This window comes from Sinocyclocheilus grahami, unplaced genomic scaffold, assembly GCF_001515645.1.
Source record: "Sinocyclocheilus grahami isolate Dianchi unplaced genomic scaffold, SAMN03320097.WGS_v1.1 scaffold76.1, whole genome shotgun sequence".
Taxonomy (NCBI): Eukaryota; Metazoa; Chordata; class Actinopteri; order Cypriniformes; family Cyprinidae; genus Sinocyclocheilus; species Sinocyclocheilus grahami.
Genome location: NW_015505255.1, coordinates 183,105 through 197,292, shown reverse-complemented (window position 1 = coordinate 197,292; position 14,188 = coordinate 183,105). Strand labels below are relative to the sequence as shown.

The window sequence follows — 14,188 nt, the reverse complement described above, 5'->3', positions numbered from 1 at the left end:
AGGACAATAAAAGCAGTCAAAACTAACAAAAGAGCAACAATATATAAGTGCAAATGACAAGTCTCAGTTAGCCTAACGCAGTATACGTAGCAAGGTGTATATATATATATATATATATATATATATAGTACACACACACACACACAGTATAATGTACATACCTACTGCAAACACTAACAGTACTATCTTAAAATCTATTCATATGAAATTGCATAATATTAACACTAACAGAACAAATCTACTCAAAATTTACTTGAAAACTCCTTATCAGACTGGAAAAGACACCCGTTTAAAAAATGATCTCTTTTAAAGGTCAACTCAGGATCCACCTTCAGTCTCCTCTCCAGCATACAGTGATGGAGAACATGTGCCTCTGTATTGGCAGCAGTGTCTCAAAATGAGTGGGAACATCTGAGATGCTTTCCCTCCATTCATATCACTTAATTAGATGAATGCTGGATGGGTACAGAGACACAGAGTAAATCCATTAGCTATACATTTTATGAGACTTATTAAATGTTTGGCATAATTCAAACCTGCAGTATATCAAATATAATTTGGATAATAATCCAGTACGCCGGATACAGACAGTCCCTCATGAACCACAAAAATAATAATCACATCAGCAGAAATTATGGTCTCTGAGAGTGCCTAATGTAACCCAAGCGTGCTTTGTCTCAAGGACAGTCTTAGCATCACTCTCTCCCTATTCCCTACTGCTCCACATTTAACAACATTCAGTACTCTACACTATGCAGTCTATAGCCTTTAATGCTGATTTATAAAATTACAAGAGGATAAAAAAAATATATATTTTTCTCATGAAGTTTGAGTGAGGGAATGCACACACCGCCACTTACGACTGCAAGGCTTGACACAAATGGTGCATGCTAAATTCGTTGGCATCAGTAAGTCAAATAACCACAGACAGTAAGCAATGCAATTTAAACCACAAAATGAACAGATTAAAGGGCTGGAAGGCACTCACCATACCTAAAAAGGCAGAAATAGGCAACAAGCTATGCAGCCTTTCCTATTTTAGCATTCTTCAACTAAAATAACAATCAGCTCCCTTTTCTAGCCCGTTAACACAAAATGACACAAAGACAATGTCCAGCAGGATCAAAACAGGAACTGTAATGTCATTTAGCTCACAAATAAGTGCATTACTTTACAGTCTTGACATTTCAGCTCTCTAAGGCCTCTGAGCTGCACTGTTCAGTATTTGACTGTGCCCAGACACAGCACAATGAGTCCCTTCACATGGCCCACAATAAAACTGTCAGCAATAACACATTTCTAAAATCATTTTCTTTGACCTTTAAAACACCCCCTCTCACTATAGCAGCTTTGAGGAGAGGCAGTTTTCTGGTCAGACACCAGTGGAGCATTGAACTAACAAATAAACAGCTTAGAAAGTGGTGCTATTTAGATGCAAAGCAGAGAGCAAGACACTAAATGCGTTCTGAATTGCATGGGCTACGTTGGTGGCGTTTTGAGAAAACTGGGTGATTGCCGTGATATTCTCATATCTGTCATAGATCTGTCAGATGCTGTGGCTGCCTGATATTTTGGCATCTGTGTGCAATGAGACTTACGTTGGATAAAACAACTTATGAGTAATACAGAGGAACAATACATCGCAAAGCAATTTTAATAATAAAACTGGGCTACCAAAAGCACCATCCAACAGGACAATCCTCAACAGCCCTGTTCCTTCACTGTAGGATTGTGCACTTTATATTTACTCTGGTGAATGAATTCAAGGGCTCTCCAAAGCTAATACTGAAAATAAGCCACAAGTAAACATTCGTTTCACTGCAATCCTGCAGCAAGTCATTGCATGGTAATTGTGCAGAAGCAAAGACGGGCTCTTTACCATTCAGACAGAAATCCGTAAGGGGAAAAATCTTATCTAGTAGCTTCACATTGCCTCTCATTCGCTCCTGCTGCCTCAATTAGTTTGTTAATATTGCATTGTGCAGCATAAAGTGCAATCACATCGGTTGTTTACTGGCAGCTGTCGTGTTGATTTCTCAATTTTATTAAAGAAGCCACAGCATACAAATGATTTACTGCAGTACTGTAATCAAACTAATAATCGGTCAGGCAAAAAACATTCTTACAGTATATCTCAGATGGAGCAGGTCATACAATGAAGGACAGTGAATGGCTAGATATATTGGCTATGATGATGGTAGTCTGGTTGTGGTTTCCACATTAGCGGAGCCGAATGGGTAAAGTGACTTTGGAGAGCAAAGCCACCATGAATTGGCTGTGTGATCGCACCATACATCTCTGTCATTCCACGGGCATATGGGCACACGTACGTACACACGTACAGACAGGGTACAACATCCGCTAAACGGGGAAGGTTAAGGTCCAGCACATTGCCATTCATGAGAAGAATTTTAATGGGAATATCCATCCTGTCTTGCTGGGCAATGCCCTTCATTTCCTCTATTAAGTTGGCACAGAGAGAGGTAATGGGCTGCATGAGGTGACTATAAAATGTAGTGAGGGCTCTATAATTAACTAGCATTGCTGCAAAGACAATGGTGAAAGATTCTGCTAACTGTCACATTTAAGCTCTCTTTGTCATCATATGTGACCCTGGAGCACAAAACCAGTCTTACGTCACTAGGGTATATTTGTAGCAATAGCCAAAAATACATTGTATGGGTCAAAATTATAGATTTTTCTTTTATGCCAAAAATCATTAGGATATTAATTAAAGATCATGTTCCATGAAGATATTTTGTAAATGTCCTACTGTAAATATATTAAAACTTAATTTTTGATTAGTAATATGCATAGCTAAGAACTTCATTTGGACAACTTTAAAGGCGATTTTCTCAATATTTAGATTTTTTTTCTCGGCCAAATACCGTCCTATCCTAACACAACATACATCAATGGAGAGTTTATTTGTTCCGCTTTCAGATGATGTATAAATAACAATTTCGAAAAATGTACCCTTATGACTGGTTTTGTGGTCCAGGGTCACATCACATATACCTTAGATCAAAGAACCAGATCTCCGTGCCATTATCAACTGCAATAAGTCATCCAAGTCAACTAGACAGGTAAAGCTATAATACAAAACATCAGGGCTAATACAAGCAATAAGCAATTGTGGTATTGTGTCAATCTGAAATTCTACCAAACTATAATAAGGTTAAAAATGTTCAAGTAATGAAATGTTTAAATAATGCAATACTGAAATATTTCTCATATTCCAACTTGAATACAATCCATTTCAGAGGAAAGACTGAAAACAGAATCTACTGGTTCCAAGGGAAATTATCTTTCAAGAGCATGAGCTGGTTCATTAATACAGAAGTATTTATTACAATTACACAGAATTATCTTGGGAAACACTACATAGGGAACAGCTGCAACATTCACGACATCTAATTGCAGGGAGGATATTACATATTTTGCTTTAATTTCTGTACTATTCATACTACCGAAGCATCTCTAGAAAGACTTTGTTTAAAAACTGATCACACCTGAAAGGAAGAATACAATGGCAAGATCAATGTAAAAAATCATTGACAGGCTGTGCCAAGCCACACATTCTGTCAAATTCAGGATATAGGCAACGTGCTATACAGCAGCACTGACCACAGCCCCCGCAGCTCTCCAATACTCTCAGGCTTATTCCCACCAATTTTATGGGATTGCATCCTCTCTAAGTTCTGCCTGCCACTGTCATTGAAAATGATTAGTGTCCTAGCAGCTAATTTTTTTCCAGGCAGCTCCCTAAGCAGTACTTCTCTCCCTGCCACAGTCTACAGTACTTCATCTCACTTCTGCTGCTTACTATCTGCCCATGAGTCTCCTCACCTGCTGAACATGGTGAAGATGGATGTTGACAAATAGATGGATTCACTGATTACTGGATGTGCAAACAGAGAGATAGACAGATAGATAGACATAGACAAACTAGCATTTTTTTAAAGAATAATGAACCTTTCTAAATATGCTTTGTATTATTTTACCTTGGCATTCAATTACAAAAAAGTATTTAACTGCTGGGAAAACGTTAACGTCTGAGGGAGTGATAATACATTTGAAATCTTCTGAGTGCCATAATCAATCACTCTATATTTTATTTCAAGTTGTGGAAATGCTATTGTGTGTGTGTGTGTGTGTGTGTGTGTCACCAATTTTATGGGATTGCATCCTCTCTAAGTTCTGCCTGCCACTGTCATTGAAAATGATTAGTGTCCTAGCAGCTAATTTTTTTCCAGGCAGCTCCCTAAGCAGTACTTCTCTCCCTGCCACAGTCTACAGTACTTCATCTCACTTCTGCTGCTTACTATCTGCCCATGAGTCTCCTCACCTGCTGAACATGGTGAAGATGGATGTTGACAAATAGATGGATTCACTGATTACTGGATGTGCAAACAGAGAGATAGACAGATAGATAGACATAGACAAACTAGCATTTTTTTAAAGAATAATGAACCTTTCTAAATATGCTTTGTATTATTTTACCTTGGCATTCAATTACAAAAAATTATTTAACTGCTGGGAAAACGTTAACGTCTGAGGGAGTGATAATACATTTGAAATCTTTTGAGTCTCTTCTGAGTGCCATAATCAATCACTCTATATTTTATTTCAAGTTGTGGAAATGCTATTGTGTGTGTGTGTGTGTGTGTGTGTGTGTGGCAAATCAGAATGCAAATATCATATTTGTTACAGAAATTTACAAATCAATGACAGCTTCCACTTCTGAGAAATCCAGAAATGTGAAAAGATCTAGATGGATGGATGGATAGACAGATAGACAGATATATGGATGGATGTGAATATTTATAAAATGATGGCCACACTGATGAATAAATAAATGACAATCAGATGGATCACTGGATAAACTACCAGACAGTTAACTGGACAAACAGACTGATAGCTGGAAATCATTTGCCCGATGTCATTGCCTCACATAATCTACACTGAAGAGCAAATCGACAGTAAACATTCAGTCAGACCTCTGACTGGACTCAGTTGTCTGTCTTTTCTTGACTCGTGAAGGTATGAGCAGCAGACAGCGGACACTGATCACTGCGAGAGGCGGGAGTGAGTGAGCACTTATTGGGGAGGGCTTTGCAGTTGCACTCGCATCCTCACGGTCTCACAAGGACAAAACCAGAAATGTACTATCGCTTACTTTATAAAGTAGCTGGCGCCTTCCTCGGTGAAGCCCTCTTCCCATCCCCGCGGTAAATCTAAGGGGAGAGAAATATTTGTACAATACTCCATTAAGTTTTTAATGAAACAGAAAGTAGCCAACCATCAATTATGCAGAGGACGTGTTTCCAATGTTCACTTTAAACACACTTACCGCAGTATCCGACTAAGGGTGCAAAGTTTAGACTAGCAAGCATAGTTTATTACCGTACCTGATCGTATCATGTGTCCTGAGTTGACAGGTTCACCAGTGCGGGGATGGAGCCAAGTAGTGCCGCGAGTTTTGTCGCTAGAAAACAGAAACACCTGTTACGAGACCCATCGGGAAAGGTGCGGATTCACCAGAACCACGATCAAATGCAACGACTGTGATTAAACCCTTCATAGGCTGCTTACTTGATGAAAAAGACCCTGCCATCCCTACACACTCCGTAGGACCAGTGTTCAGGTAGCGTGTCCCGCCCGAACGGAGCCGCCATGATCCCGGTTTAAAGTGAGAGCTGCGCCGCAGAGTTTCCAGGGAATCGGACAGTCCGATAATCACCACTAGGGCTGCAACTGCTATTAGTGGTTATTGTGCTATGGGAACTGGGAAATTCATGACTGTATTCTGGAAATAAACTCAAAGAAGCCATGCAAAAGTAAATGTGTTTTATTACTAATGTCATTGCAGAAATGCACTATTCTCAGTAAGCCATTATTAAATTATGGATCATTCCCCTTGCAAACATGTCCAAAAATAGAGGATTACAGAGAAAAATTGTTCAGCTGGTCATGCAAGTTAATTAACTATGTTAATTAGGCAATTGGTTCAGTGTAAAACAAAGCAACTCTTTGATGCTACTAAGACAACGAATCGCTCATGTGAGTGTACATCGCTGTAAACATTTTTTAAAAGTGCTCTTGCTTTTATTTAACAGTGCAGAAAAAATCAGAGTGCACCTCTAAGGTCATTCTGTGCAGGCAGCAGTTAATATGGAAGGTCATGATGTTTGTGCTTGTTTGTGTGTGTACCAGGGTGAATAAAAATGACACAGCTGAGGGTTTCAATCTATCAGCTCCGTCACTTATGACCGCCTTTGGCTGCACTGAGAATGAGCCATCTCAACCATGACATTACAATAATGCTTACACTGCGCCAAACTGGACTTGCCCTGTCTCCTCATGCCATCCATACATTTCATCCTGGTATAAGAGGCACTGCTCAAAGTCACACTATACATATGTCAATGTACCACAAGACAAGGACTGTATTAGTGGCAAAGAGGCGACAGTAAAATAAATTACATAGTGTATTCACTAACAATAAATGAATTGTCATCATAAGATTAGTGTGTGTGTTGCATTTTAAAATAGCCTAATAAACATCACTTCATGTTCAGATATGTGGATTTTGATTTTTCAAAGAAATATAATATGGATAAACATGATTTTGTCATGAAAAGACATTTTCCTGATCCTAGTGCATTTGTATAAAAATGAGTTGTCACAAAATATATGAACCAGCACAAATGTTTTCACTGTTTTCACTGATCAAATCAACATATTAGAATGATTTATGAAAGATCATGTGACACTGAAGCCTGCCATCAGTCATCACAGGAATAAATTACGTTTTGAAATAGGTTCAAATAGAAAACAATTCTTTTAAATTGTAATAATATTTCACAATATTACAGTTTTTACGTTTTTTTTTTTTTAAACATTACAAAATAAAAAATTCAATCTTACAAAATCTTCAAAAAGAATGTTGTTGCAGGACCAACAGGAATGTTGATCCAGGAAAATATCCAACTTGGTAAAATCATGGTTACCATATCATATGAACTGGCTGGGATAAAGGCATGGATTAATGGGAATTTTGTGAACCATTTCCCTTGAACAAAACAGGAATTATGCCTTGTATCCCTGATTTACACTCTGTTTTTACACTCTGTTCTCGCCAAGAACAGCCATTTGACTCCAGTTGTGTATCTACATCAAACACTTGAGAGCTGTATAAATATTTTAGCACAGAATCCCTTTGGAGTTGGGGGAACTTTTGTCGGCAAGCCTTTTGTTGGTTTGATGCAACATTTCCCCCTAAGGATGACTTAAACTCAAACAGAAGAGACATTGACGAAACAATGGGAAAAGATGCTTGTGGCTGCAGTAATATTTGCTACAATGGCAGCTGCTGTGGGTTTATTTCTGTTTATTTTCTGACAAATCATTTCAATTCTTTTACTGATCTTAATAATAAAGCATTCAGCTACAAGCATTTCTCCCACTATTGTAATACATAACTAATAGGCTAGATTATTTCGAAAGAAGACATTGGCATTCATATTCATAATCCTAAAACATTTACATTTTTATGTAAAAATGAAACAAAAAATGACATCTGCAGAGGGCACTTTGATATAGTGTCAGCAGTTTTACATAGCCGAGTCCCTTGGCTTTGACTGACACTTCTAAGAGGCGGTCGAGTTGATTTGGGAGTAGCAGCCTGTGACTGACAGAACTGTAACCCTGGGGACACCAGCACCGTGGTGGGACCTGACCGTGTTCCGTGTTGTGGCCCTAGTCCGCCTGAATAAAATGCCATATGCCTCCAACAGAGCACAGCACATGTCCGGCTAATAAGCTTGTTTGAATTAGGGGCTTTCTGTAATACCACTTAAAAGGTCTTCCGTTTACTCTGTCTGTCCCTCGCAGTCGCACACCTTTAGTAATGGAATGCAGTCCTGCGCAGCTCTGCAGTATTGTACTGCTGATGGTTTCCTCACCACTGCCAGCAGCTCACAATGCTGCAAGGTGACTCAGTGTTACTTCTCTCTCTTAGGAGAGGTTCATACAGAGGCAACTGCAGTTAAATCGCTGCTTGCAGAATAAAGTGATCTGCAACAGGTGATTCTCAATACGTCTTCTTCCTCTCTCGTATTATTGCTGCAAATGCGTCATATGACATAATGTACACATCCACGGTGAAAGCACTGCAGGAGCTAGTTTGTGGAAAATGTATGTTATTTCATTTCCCAGTTTAAAATACCTCATCTCAGTGATGTGACCTCTATTAGTACTAGATGATTTTTAATCAAACTGAAAACGAGTTATGGTGCCGTTCATAATAGACCGCCAGAGCTTTTCAGAAACTGCTTAAAGCGATGATTTAAAGGCTTTTTGTATAAAAGCCAGACGCCATTAATTGAACAAAGATGCAAATCAAGTTTTTAAAGGATATATAAAGGTGTCGGTTATGAAAGGCTGACTAAAAACATCCTTAACCAGGACATATTTTCACATACTTAATGTCCATTTGCTTTGCTTATTAAAAATACCCTGTACACCAGGTGACTATTTTTAATAGATTATTTTCTACGGCATCGATTAATGCAGACAATACAAAATTAGCAATTTTTTGGAATATTTTTTATTACCATTACATTTCAAAAGGTGAGCACTGACCTCTAACGGACAAGATCCTTAGCGCTGTCACTTATTCAGTGTATCAACATGCAGCACCTCATAAAGAACCCAGTTTTCCCTCTCTAGTCTTTCTCTGTATGAAGTTACCAGTCTTAATCTAATTTAACAATTTCCTTAAAATAATTGGCATGTCCTTATATACTAATGACACGCACATAGCGAGTCATCTAGTAAACTTTTATAAACTTACTGAGCCATGCATATATTCCTCAAAACAGTAGCTTCTCATGATCCAGTACAGGTGCACAAACATTTGTGTTGACTTTTTCCTAACAAATAATGACATACATTTTAATCTGGGTGCCAGCTAGACATGTAATTAGATCTCTGGCCTTTCCTTTAACTTAATGTCCATGAGACAACACCTAATATATCAACATGCCTTTCTTTCCATTTTGAGCAATAATTTTAACTCATTTATTCTCAATGTTCTTACACGGTCAATAATAGAAAAGCATAATACACATGCACTACAAAACGCTGGCCACAAAACTTTTTAAATGTCTGTAAAATGATCATTTAAACTGAAAAAAATAATACTCAAGATTTACAAATCTTTCCAACTGCATCAACCATAAAGGAACTTTGTTTGAAAAGAGCTAAGTGAATATTCAGTTATGATGGATTCTGAATGAGACGTTTACGTGAAGGAATACACATATGTAACCTCTGTATTCTACTAAAAAAATAATGCAACTGCAATACAGTTCTATACCCAACTGGAGTAAAGCAAATCAGTCTGACAGAAACAACAGACAACATGAATTGATTCAGATATTTTATTTGTCCAAAAACTGCAAATTTATGCCACCAGTGCAGAAGCTGTGGAGGATTCGCTGTGGATGAAAACAAACCAATCCGATAAATTCAGGAAAAACACATTTTTGAAAGAAAATTTGTTTTTTTGTGTGAAGGGGACTGGCAGTGCTGGCACAATAAAGCCAAACTGCTAATTTACCTCCAAGGTTTATCTAGCACATTAGAAATATCTCAGTTCTTACAAGGGAAGAATGGGACAATGAAATGTGCACTACATATTAGCGAAAGAATTTCTTGTAATGTTGAAAAAAAGTCAATCAAACACTCACTACTTCCAGTTGGGGGCAAGTACTCTCTTGGTCTTATAGTAGCGGGCAAGCCTGTGGATTCTGCTCTCAACCAGAATCAGGCGGAACTTGGCATCCCTGTCCTGCAAGACCACAAGTGACAATGAGACAAAACAGCTGAAAAGCATTGGACTGATTCTTCCTCAAATCTTCCAAAAATGATCGTCTGCACTGTAAAGATGCAAGTACATGATGTAATATGAATGACCGTTTCATTACCTTTCTGTTCCTTTCCAAGTGCTTCCTCACAGCGACAGCCTTCTTGATGAGGTGGTAGAGATCCTCAGGCAGGTCAGGGGCCAGACCTTTGGACTTCAGGATCCTAAGGATCTTGTTGCCAGTGACAAAACGCACCTGAGCAACACCATGGGAATCCCTCAGGATCACACCTAATGAGAAAATGGCAGGTGATATTAGTTCCATAATGAAATTGTGCAGACAGACACAATACAGACATCTAATCCACAAATATGAAAACACACGATAGAAAAAAATAAATACAAAATGTATAAGCATCTATAATTATGGATTAAAACAACAACAAATGAACATAGAAGCATTCTCTTCTACTGGAAAGCAGCTCACAAATGTCAAATGTGCCTCCGCTGTAACCATTTTACTAATTCCATTTATTTTATTCATATTAGTTTGTTTCCTTTAATGTTCTTGATTTCAAACTCGTCTTTGCATGATCACGGTGTACAAAAAAACGTGCTATAAAAATCTTGTGAAATTGTTATCCAATGGACCTGACTGCACTTGGTAAGATTCATTTGATATCAGTAAGAACTTACCAATCTGTGAGGGAGTCAGACCCTTCTTGGCCAGTTTGAAGATTTGCTCTTTAACATCATCAGATGTCAGCTTGAGCCACTAAAATACAAAATAATTGACTTTTAACAGCCTTGGCCATTTAGATTTGCATTCTTGTTCCACACAAATCTGAATCAGTGGACTTACTGTGGGGACACTTCGTCTATAGGGCAGCGCCGACTGGGACAAACCCTTGCTAAAAAAAAGAAAGCATTGAACAGTTAAACATTTTCCATAATGAAACTGTAAATTACAACTTCTAAACGATTTCCCTTTTCCTTCAGTACGCCACACCGTAAACATGTTAACTGACAACAGGTCATATATAAAGAAAGCATAGATAAGTGAACTGAAGTGTATCCTAAATCTAAGTGAACTTGAAATTAAGAGTCTGACTATTAAATGTTCTGATGAATGCATAAAAAACTATTTAGGAGGCGGTCTGATCAGCCCTAACTAACCGCCGAACACATCTGACACACAAACGTAGGTTCTGTTAAACTAAGCGATGATACCAGAACATTCAGACTGTCAATGTGAACTGAATCAGTGTGTAAAGATCCTTCATGTGTCCATCCTGCAGCGCCTCATTCTACATGTGCTGCCATCACGCTACACAGGGGGAAGAGAGCGTAGGGCTAAATGTACTTCTCAAAAACTCTTTTCTAGCTCCAATGGAAATACATATTCCAGACTCAGCATATGTTATAAAGAGTTACCAGTATTTTGGGATGGTAATGTGGCCTACAGAATGTGTTTTTAGCGTAAAACAGCCGTTTACCCGGGAGCGTGCATACGACCCATGATGGCGGTTTTTCGAGCGAGAAAAAGAAAGACCGAGCCGAGGCCGAGAGGAAGTCAAGTCTGGAGGCGGAAGTGATGTCAAATATCACTTCCTGTCTGTTGATTTCAGGATCTTGAAATCAAAATGGACTTTATTTACTTTACTAGCGCACATTGCTTGTAATGATGTGAGTAATTAATCCGTGCAAGTTAATCCGCTGAAAAAAATCGTTTGTCTTCGTAATCTTTAATCAGAATCTGAACATTTACTTCCGCTCTGGAATGGCAGAATATCCTTAAACGCACCCCTCCAACCGTTAGATTGCTATGAGTGAGAGACAGAGAGGAGGAGCGCAAACATAAAACCATGCCCTCTATTCAATATTCCGTTTCAGCTGCAAATATGTCACTACACTGAAATAAAGTCGGCAGCATCTTCCGGTTCACGCGGACTTTAAGTCTTTTTCCTTTGCTTTTCTTTTTCCTTTCCCCCCTCTTCTTTCAGACTTTAGTTTAGTATGTTAAATGTGATATTTTTATATTATATTTTTTCCCCCAATTATTTTTCCATTTTGTTTCCTGCCGTCTGTTTCTGTCATCAATAAATGCAGAAAAGGTCGTCATTACATTTTACATCAAATCAATTTAAATTACTTTTTTTTTTTAATTCAGAAATGATATTTGATCCTAAGTCTCTTCTCTCTCTAATTTCGAATAAGCATTTTGGGTTTGATCTAGAACGGTTCTTTGCCATAAAATCCTATTGTAATTCTGTCCATTATGTGATGTACTGGGTTCATGTTTTTATTGTCTTTTTTTGCATTTTTTCATCATTTACTTTATTACTGTCATCCTGTTATACGTTGTGCTTTGTTGTTTCATTAAAAAAAATACACTATTCTTTTCATATCCACCGGCCGGTGGCGCTATAAGAAAAGCCTACTGCTGTAAGCATGCTATAGAAATAGAATACGCGCATAGAACAGTAGCATCTAACAGAGTTATGCAATGGGCGGAGCTTAGCGGCCCTGCTAAATAATAATTCTCCTATTTAGAACTCTTCAGTGTGTAGTTTTTAAGCTTATTATCTATTTAAGCTATTGTCATTATATGGGTTTTAATTATTATCCAAACATCTATTATTATTATCCAAGCACACGCGCATTGTTATCACCTGTTACCCGTTACATTTTTCAGCACTGGTAAGGATGGGCCAATCACAGGCGTCTGTGATAAATAAATTATGATTTAAAAATATTTTTATAGATATTACTCGGAAAATATCCTGTTCGTATGAAATGTACTAACCATTATAAGCAACAATTTGTAATCTATCATACTTCAAGTGTACAAATGATTTAAAAGAAAAGATTATATGATCTGAATGCGATTGAGCGAGGATTCGCTTTCTGAGCCCCCACGCGCCCCCTTCAGGAAGCCTTCTATCGGTGTCATAAGAAACAATATCACTAAACCCCAATATGTAAAAATCCAACAAACCCAGGAAGTTATCGACCAATTGCTTTAACCTCAAACGTATGTAAATTAATGGAAAAGATCATAGTTCATAGATTATCTTACGAGTTAGAAAAGAAGGGTAAATTATGTAAATATCAGTGTGGATTCAGAGGTAAAAGATCAACAATGGATGCATTAATAAAAGTCAGTAACGAAACAGAGAAGGCAATAAAAATGAAAGAAATTATGGCAGTAGTATATTTTGATATAGAAAAAGCGTACGACACAATATGGAGAGAAGGGTTGTTAATTAAAGCATCAAGGATAGGAATAGATGGTAAAATGTATAATTTTCAGTTTTTCAAATCAGTTTTTATTTGAACGAACATTTATAGTACAAGTAGGAGCGTGTCAGTCATCAGTTTTAAGGCAGAAAATGGTATTCCACAAGGGAGTGTAATAAGTCCAATACTTTTTAACATTATGATTAATTATATTTTTGACCATTTAGGATATTTAGGATAAAGAACTGGCTGTCTGGTGCAGTCTCAACAATCTGGAGCTCAACACGCTCAAAACAGTGGAGATGATCTGGGACTTCAGGAGAAACGCCCCTGCTCTCCCCCCACTCACCATCATGGACAGCACTGTGACTGCAGTGGAGTCATTCAGGTTCCTGGGTACCACTATCTCCCAGGACCTGAAGTGGGACACTCACATTGACTCGCCTGCTGAGGAAGTTCAACCTGTCACAGGAGCTGCTGAAACAGTTCTACTCCGCCATCATTGAATCCGTCCTCTGCACTTCTATAACTGTCTGGTTCAGTTCAGCTACCAAATCTGACCTCAGAAGACTACAAAGGGTAATCCGGACTGCTGAGCGAATCATTGGTACAACCCTCCCTTCTCTTCAAGAACTGTACTCATCCAGAGTGAGCAAAAGGGCTGGCAGAATCACTCTGGACCCCTCACATCCAGCACACTTCCTCTTTGAACTGTTGCCGTCTGGTCGACGCTACAGAGCTCTGAGCACCAGAACGGCCAGACACAGGAACAGTTTCTTCCCTCAGGCCATCCATCTCACGAACACTTGACAATAACTGTGGAACACACAACACTACACCCATACACTATTTATACATTCATACACTTATTTATCTAACACGCATACTTAGTCTACACTTCAAATTTGCACATAATGTACCTGTACATACAAAACTGTCTATTGTAATATACCTGCACATACAATTGTCAATTTATATATTGTTATTTCTTATTTACTTGTTCTATTTTTTATTCTTTTATTATCTGTGTTTTTGTTCTGTCACTGTCATTCTGTTGCACTGCGGAAGCTTCTGTCA

General features: G+C 38.2%; 2 protein-coding genes across 2 annotated transcripts in view; both read right to left on the bottom strand.

The window, feature by feature from the left end:
• LOC107586006 (pleckstrin homology domain-containing family A member 7-like) overlaps positions 1-5,750 on the bottom strand; it is a 119,515-nt gene extending 113,765 nt beyond the window's left edge. The window contains exons 1-3 of the mRNA XM_016273220.1: positions 5,596-5,750; positions 5,412-5,488; positions 5,180-5,237 (exon numbers count right to left, since the gene is read on the bottom strand). Coding sequence (XP_016128706.1) covers positions 5,180-5,237; positions 5,412-5,488; positions 5,596-5,678 — 218 coding nt within the window. The 5' untranslated portion in view covers positions 5,679-5,750. The remainder of the gene's footprint in view (positions 1-5,179; positions 5,238-5,411; positions 5,489-5,595) is intronic.
• A 3,682-nt stretch (positions 5,751-9,432) lies between these two features.
• Positions 9,433-11,463, bottom strand: LOC107586033 (40S ribosomal protein S13). The gene is made up of 6 exons (XM_016273246.1): positions 11,368-11,463; positions 10,734-10,782; positions 10,568-10,646; positions 9,993-10,162; positions 9,756-9,856; positions 9,433-9,503 (listed from the first exon to the last, which is right to left on the bottom strand). The coding sequence occupies exons 1-6, from the start codon at positions 11,388-11,390 to the stop codon at positions 9,470-9,472; spliced, it is 456 nt and encodes a 151-aa protein (XP_016128732.1). The 5' UTR covers positions 11,391-11,463; the 3' UTR covers positions 9,433-9,469.
• Positions 11,464-14,188: the final 2,725 nt, after the last annotated feature.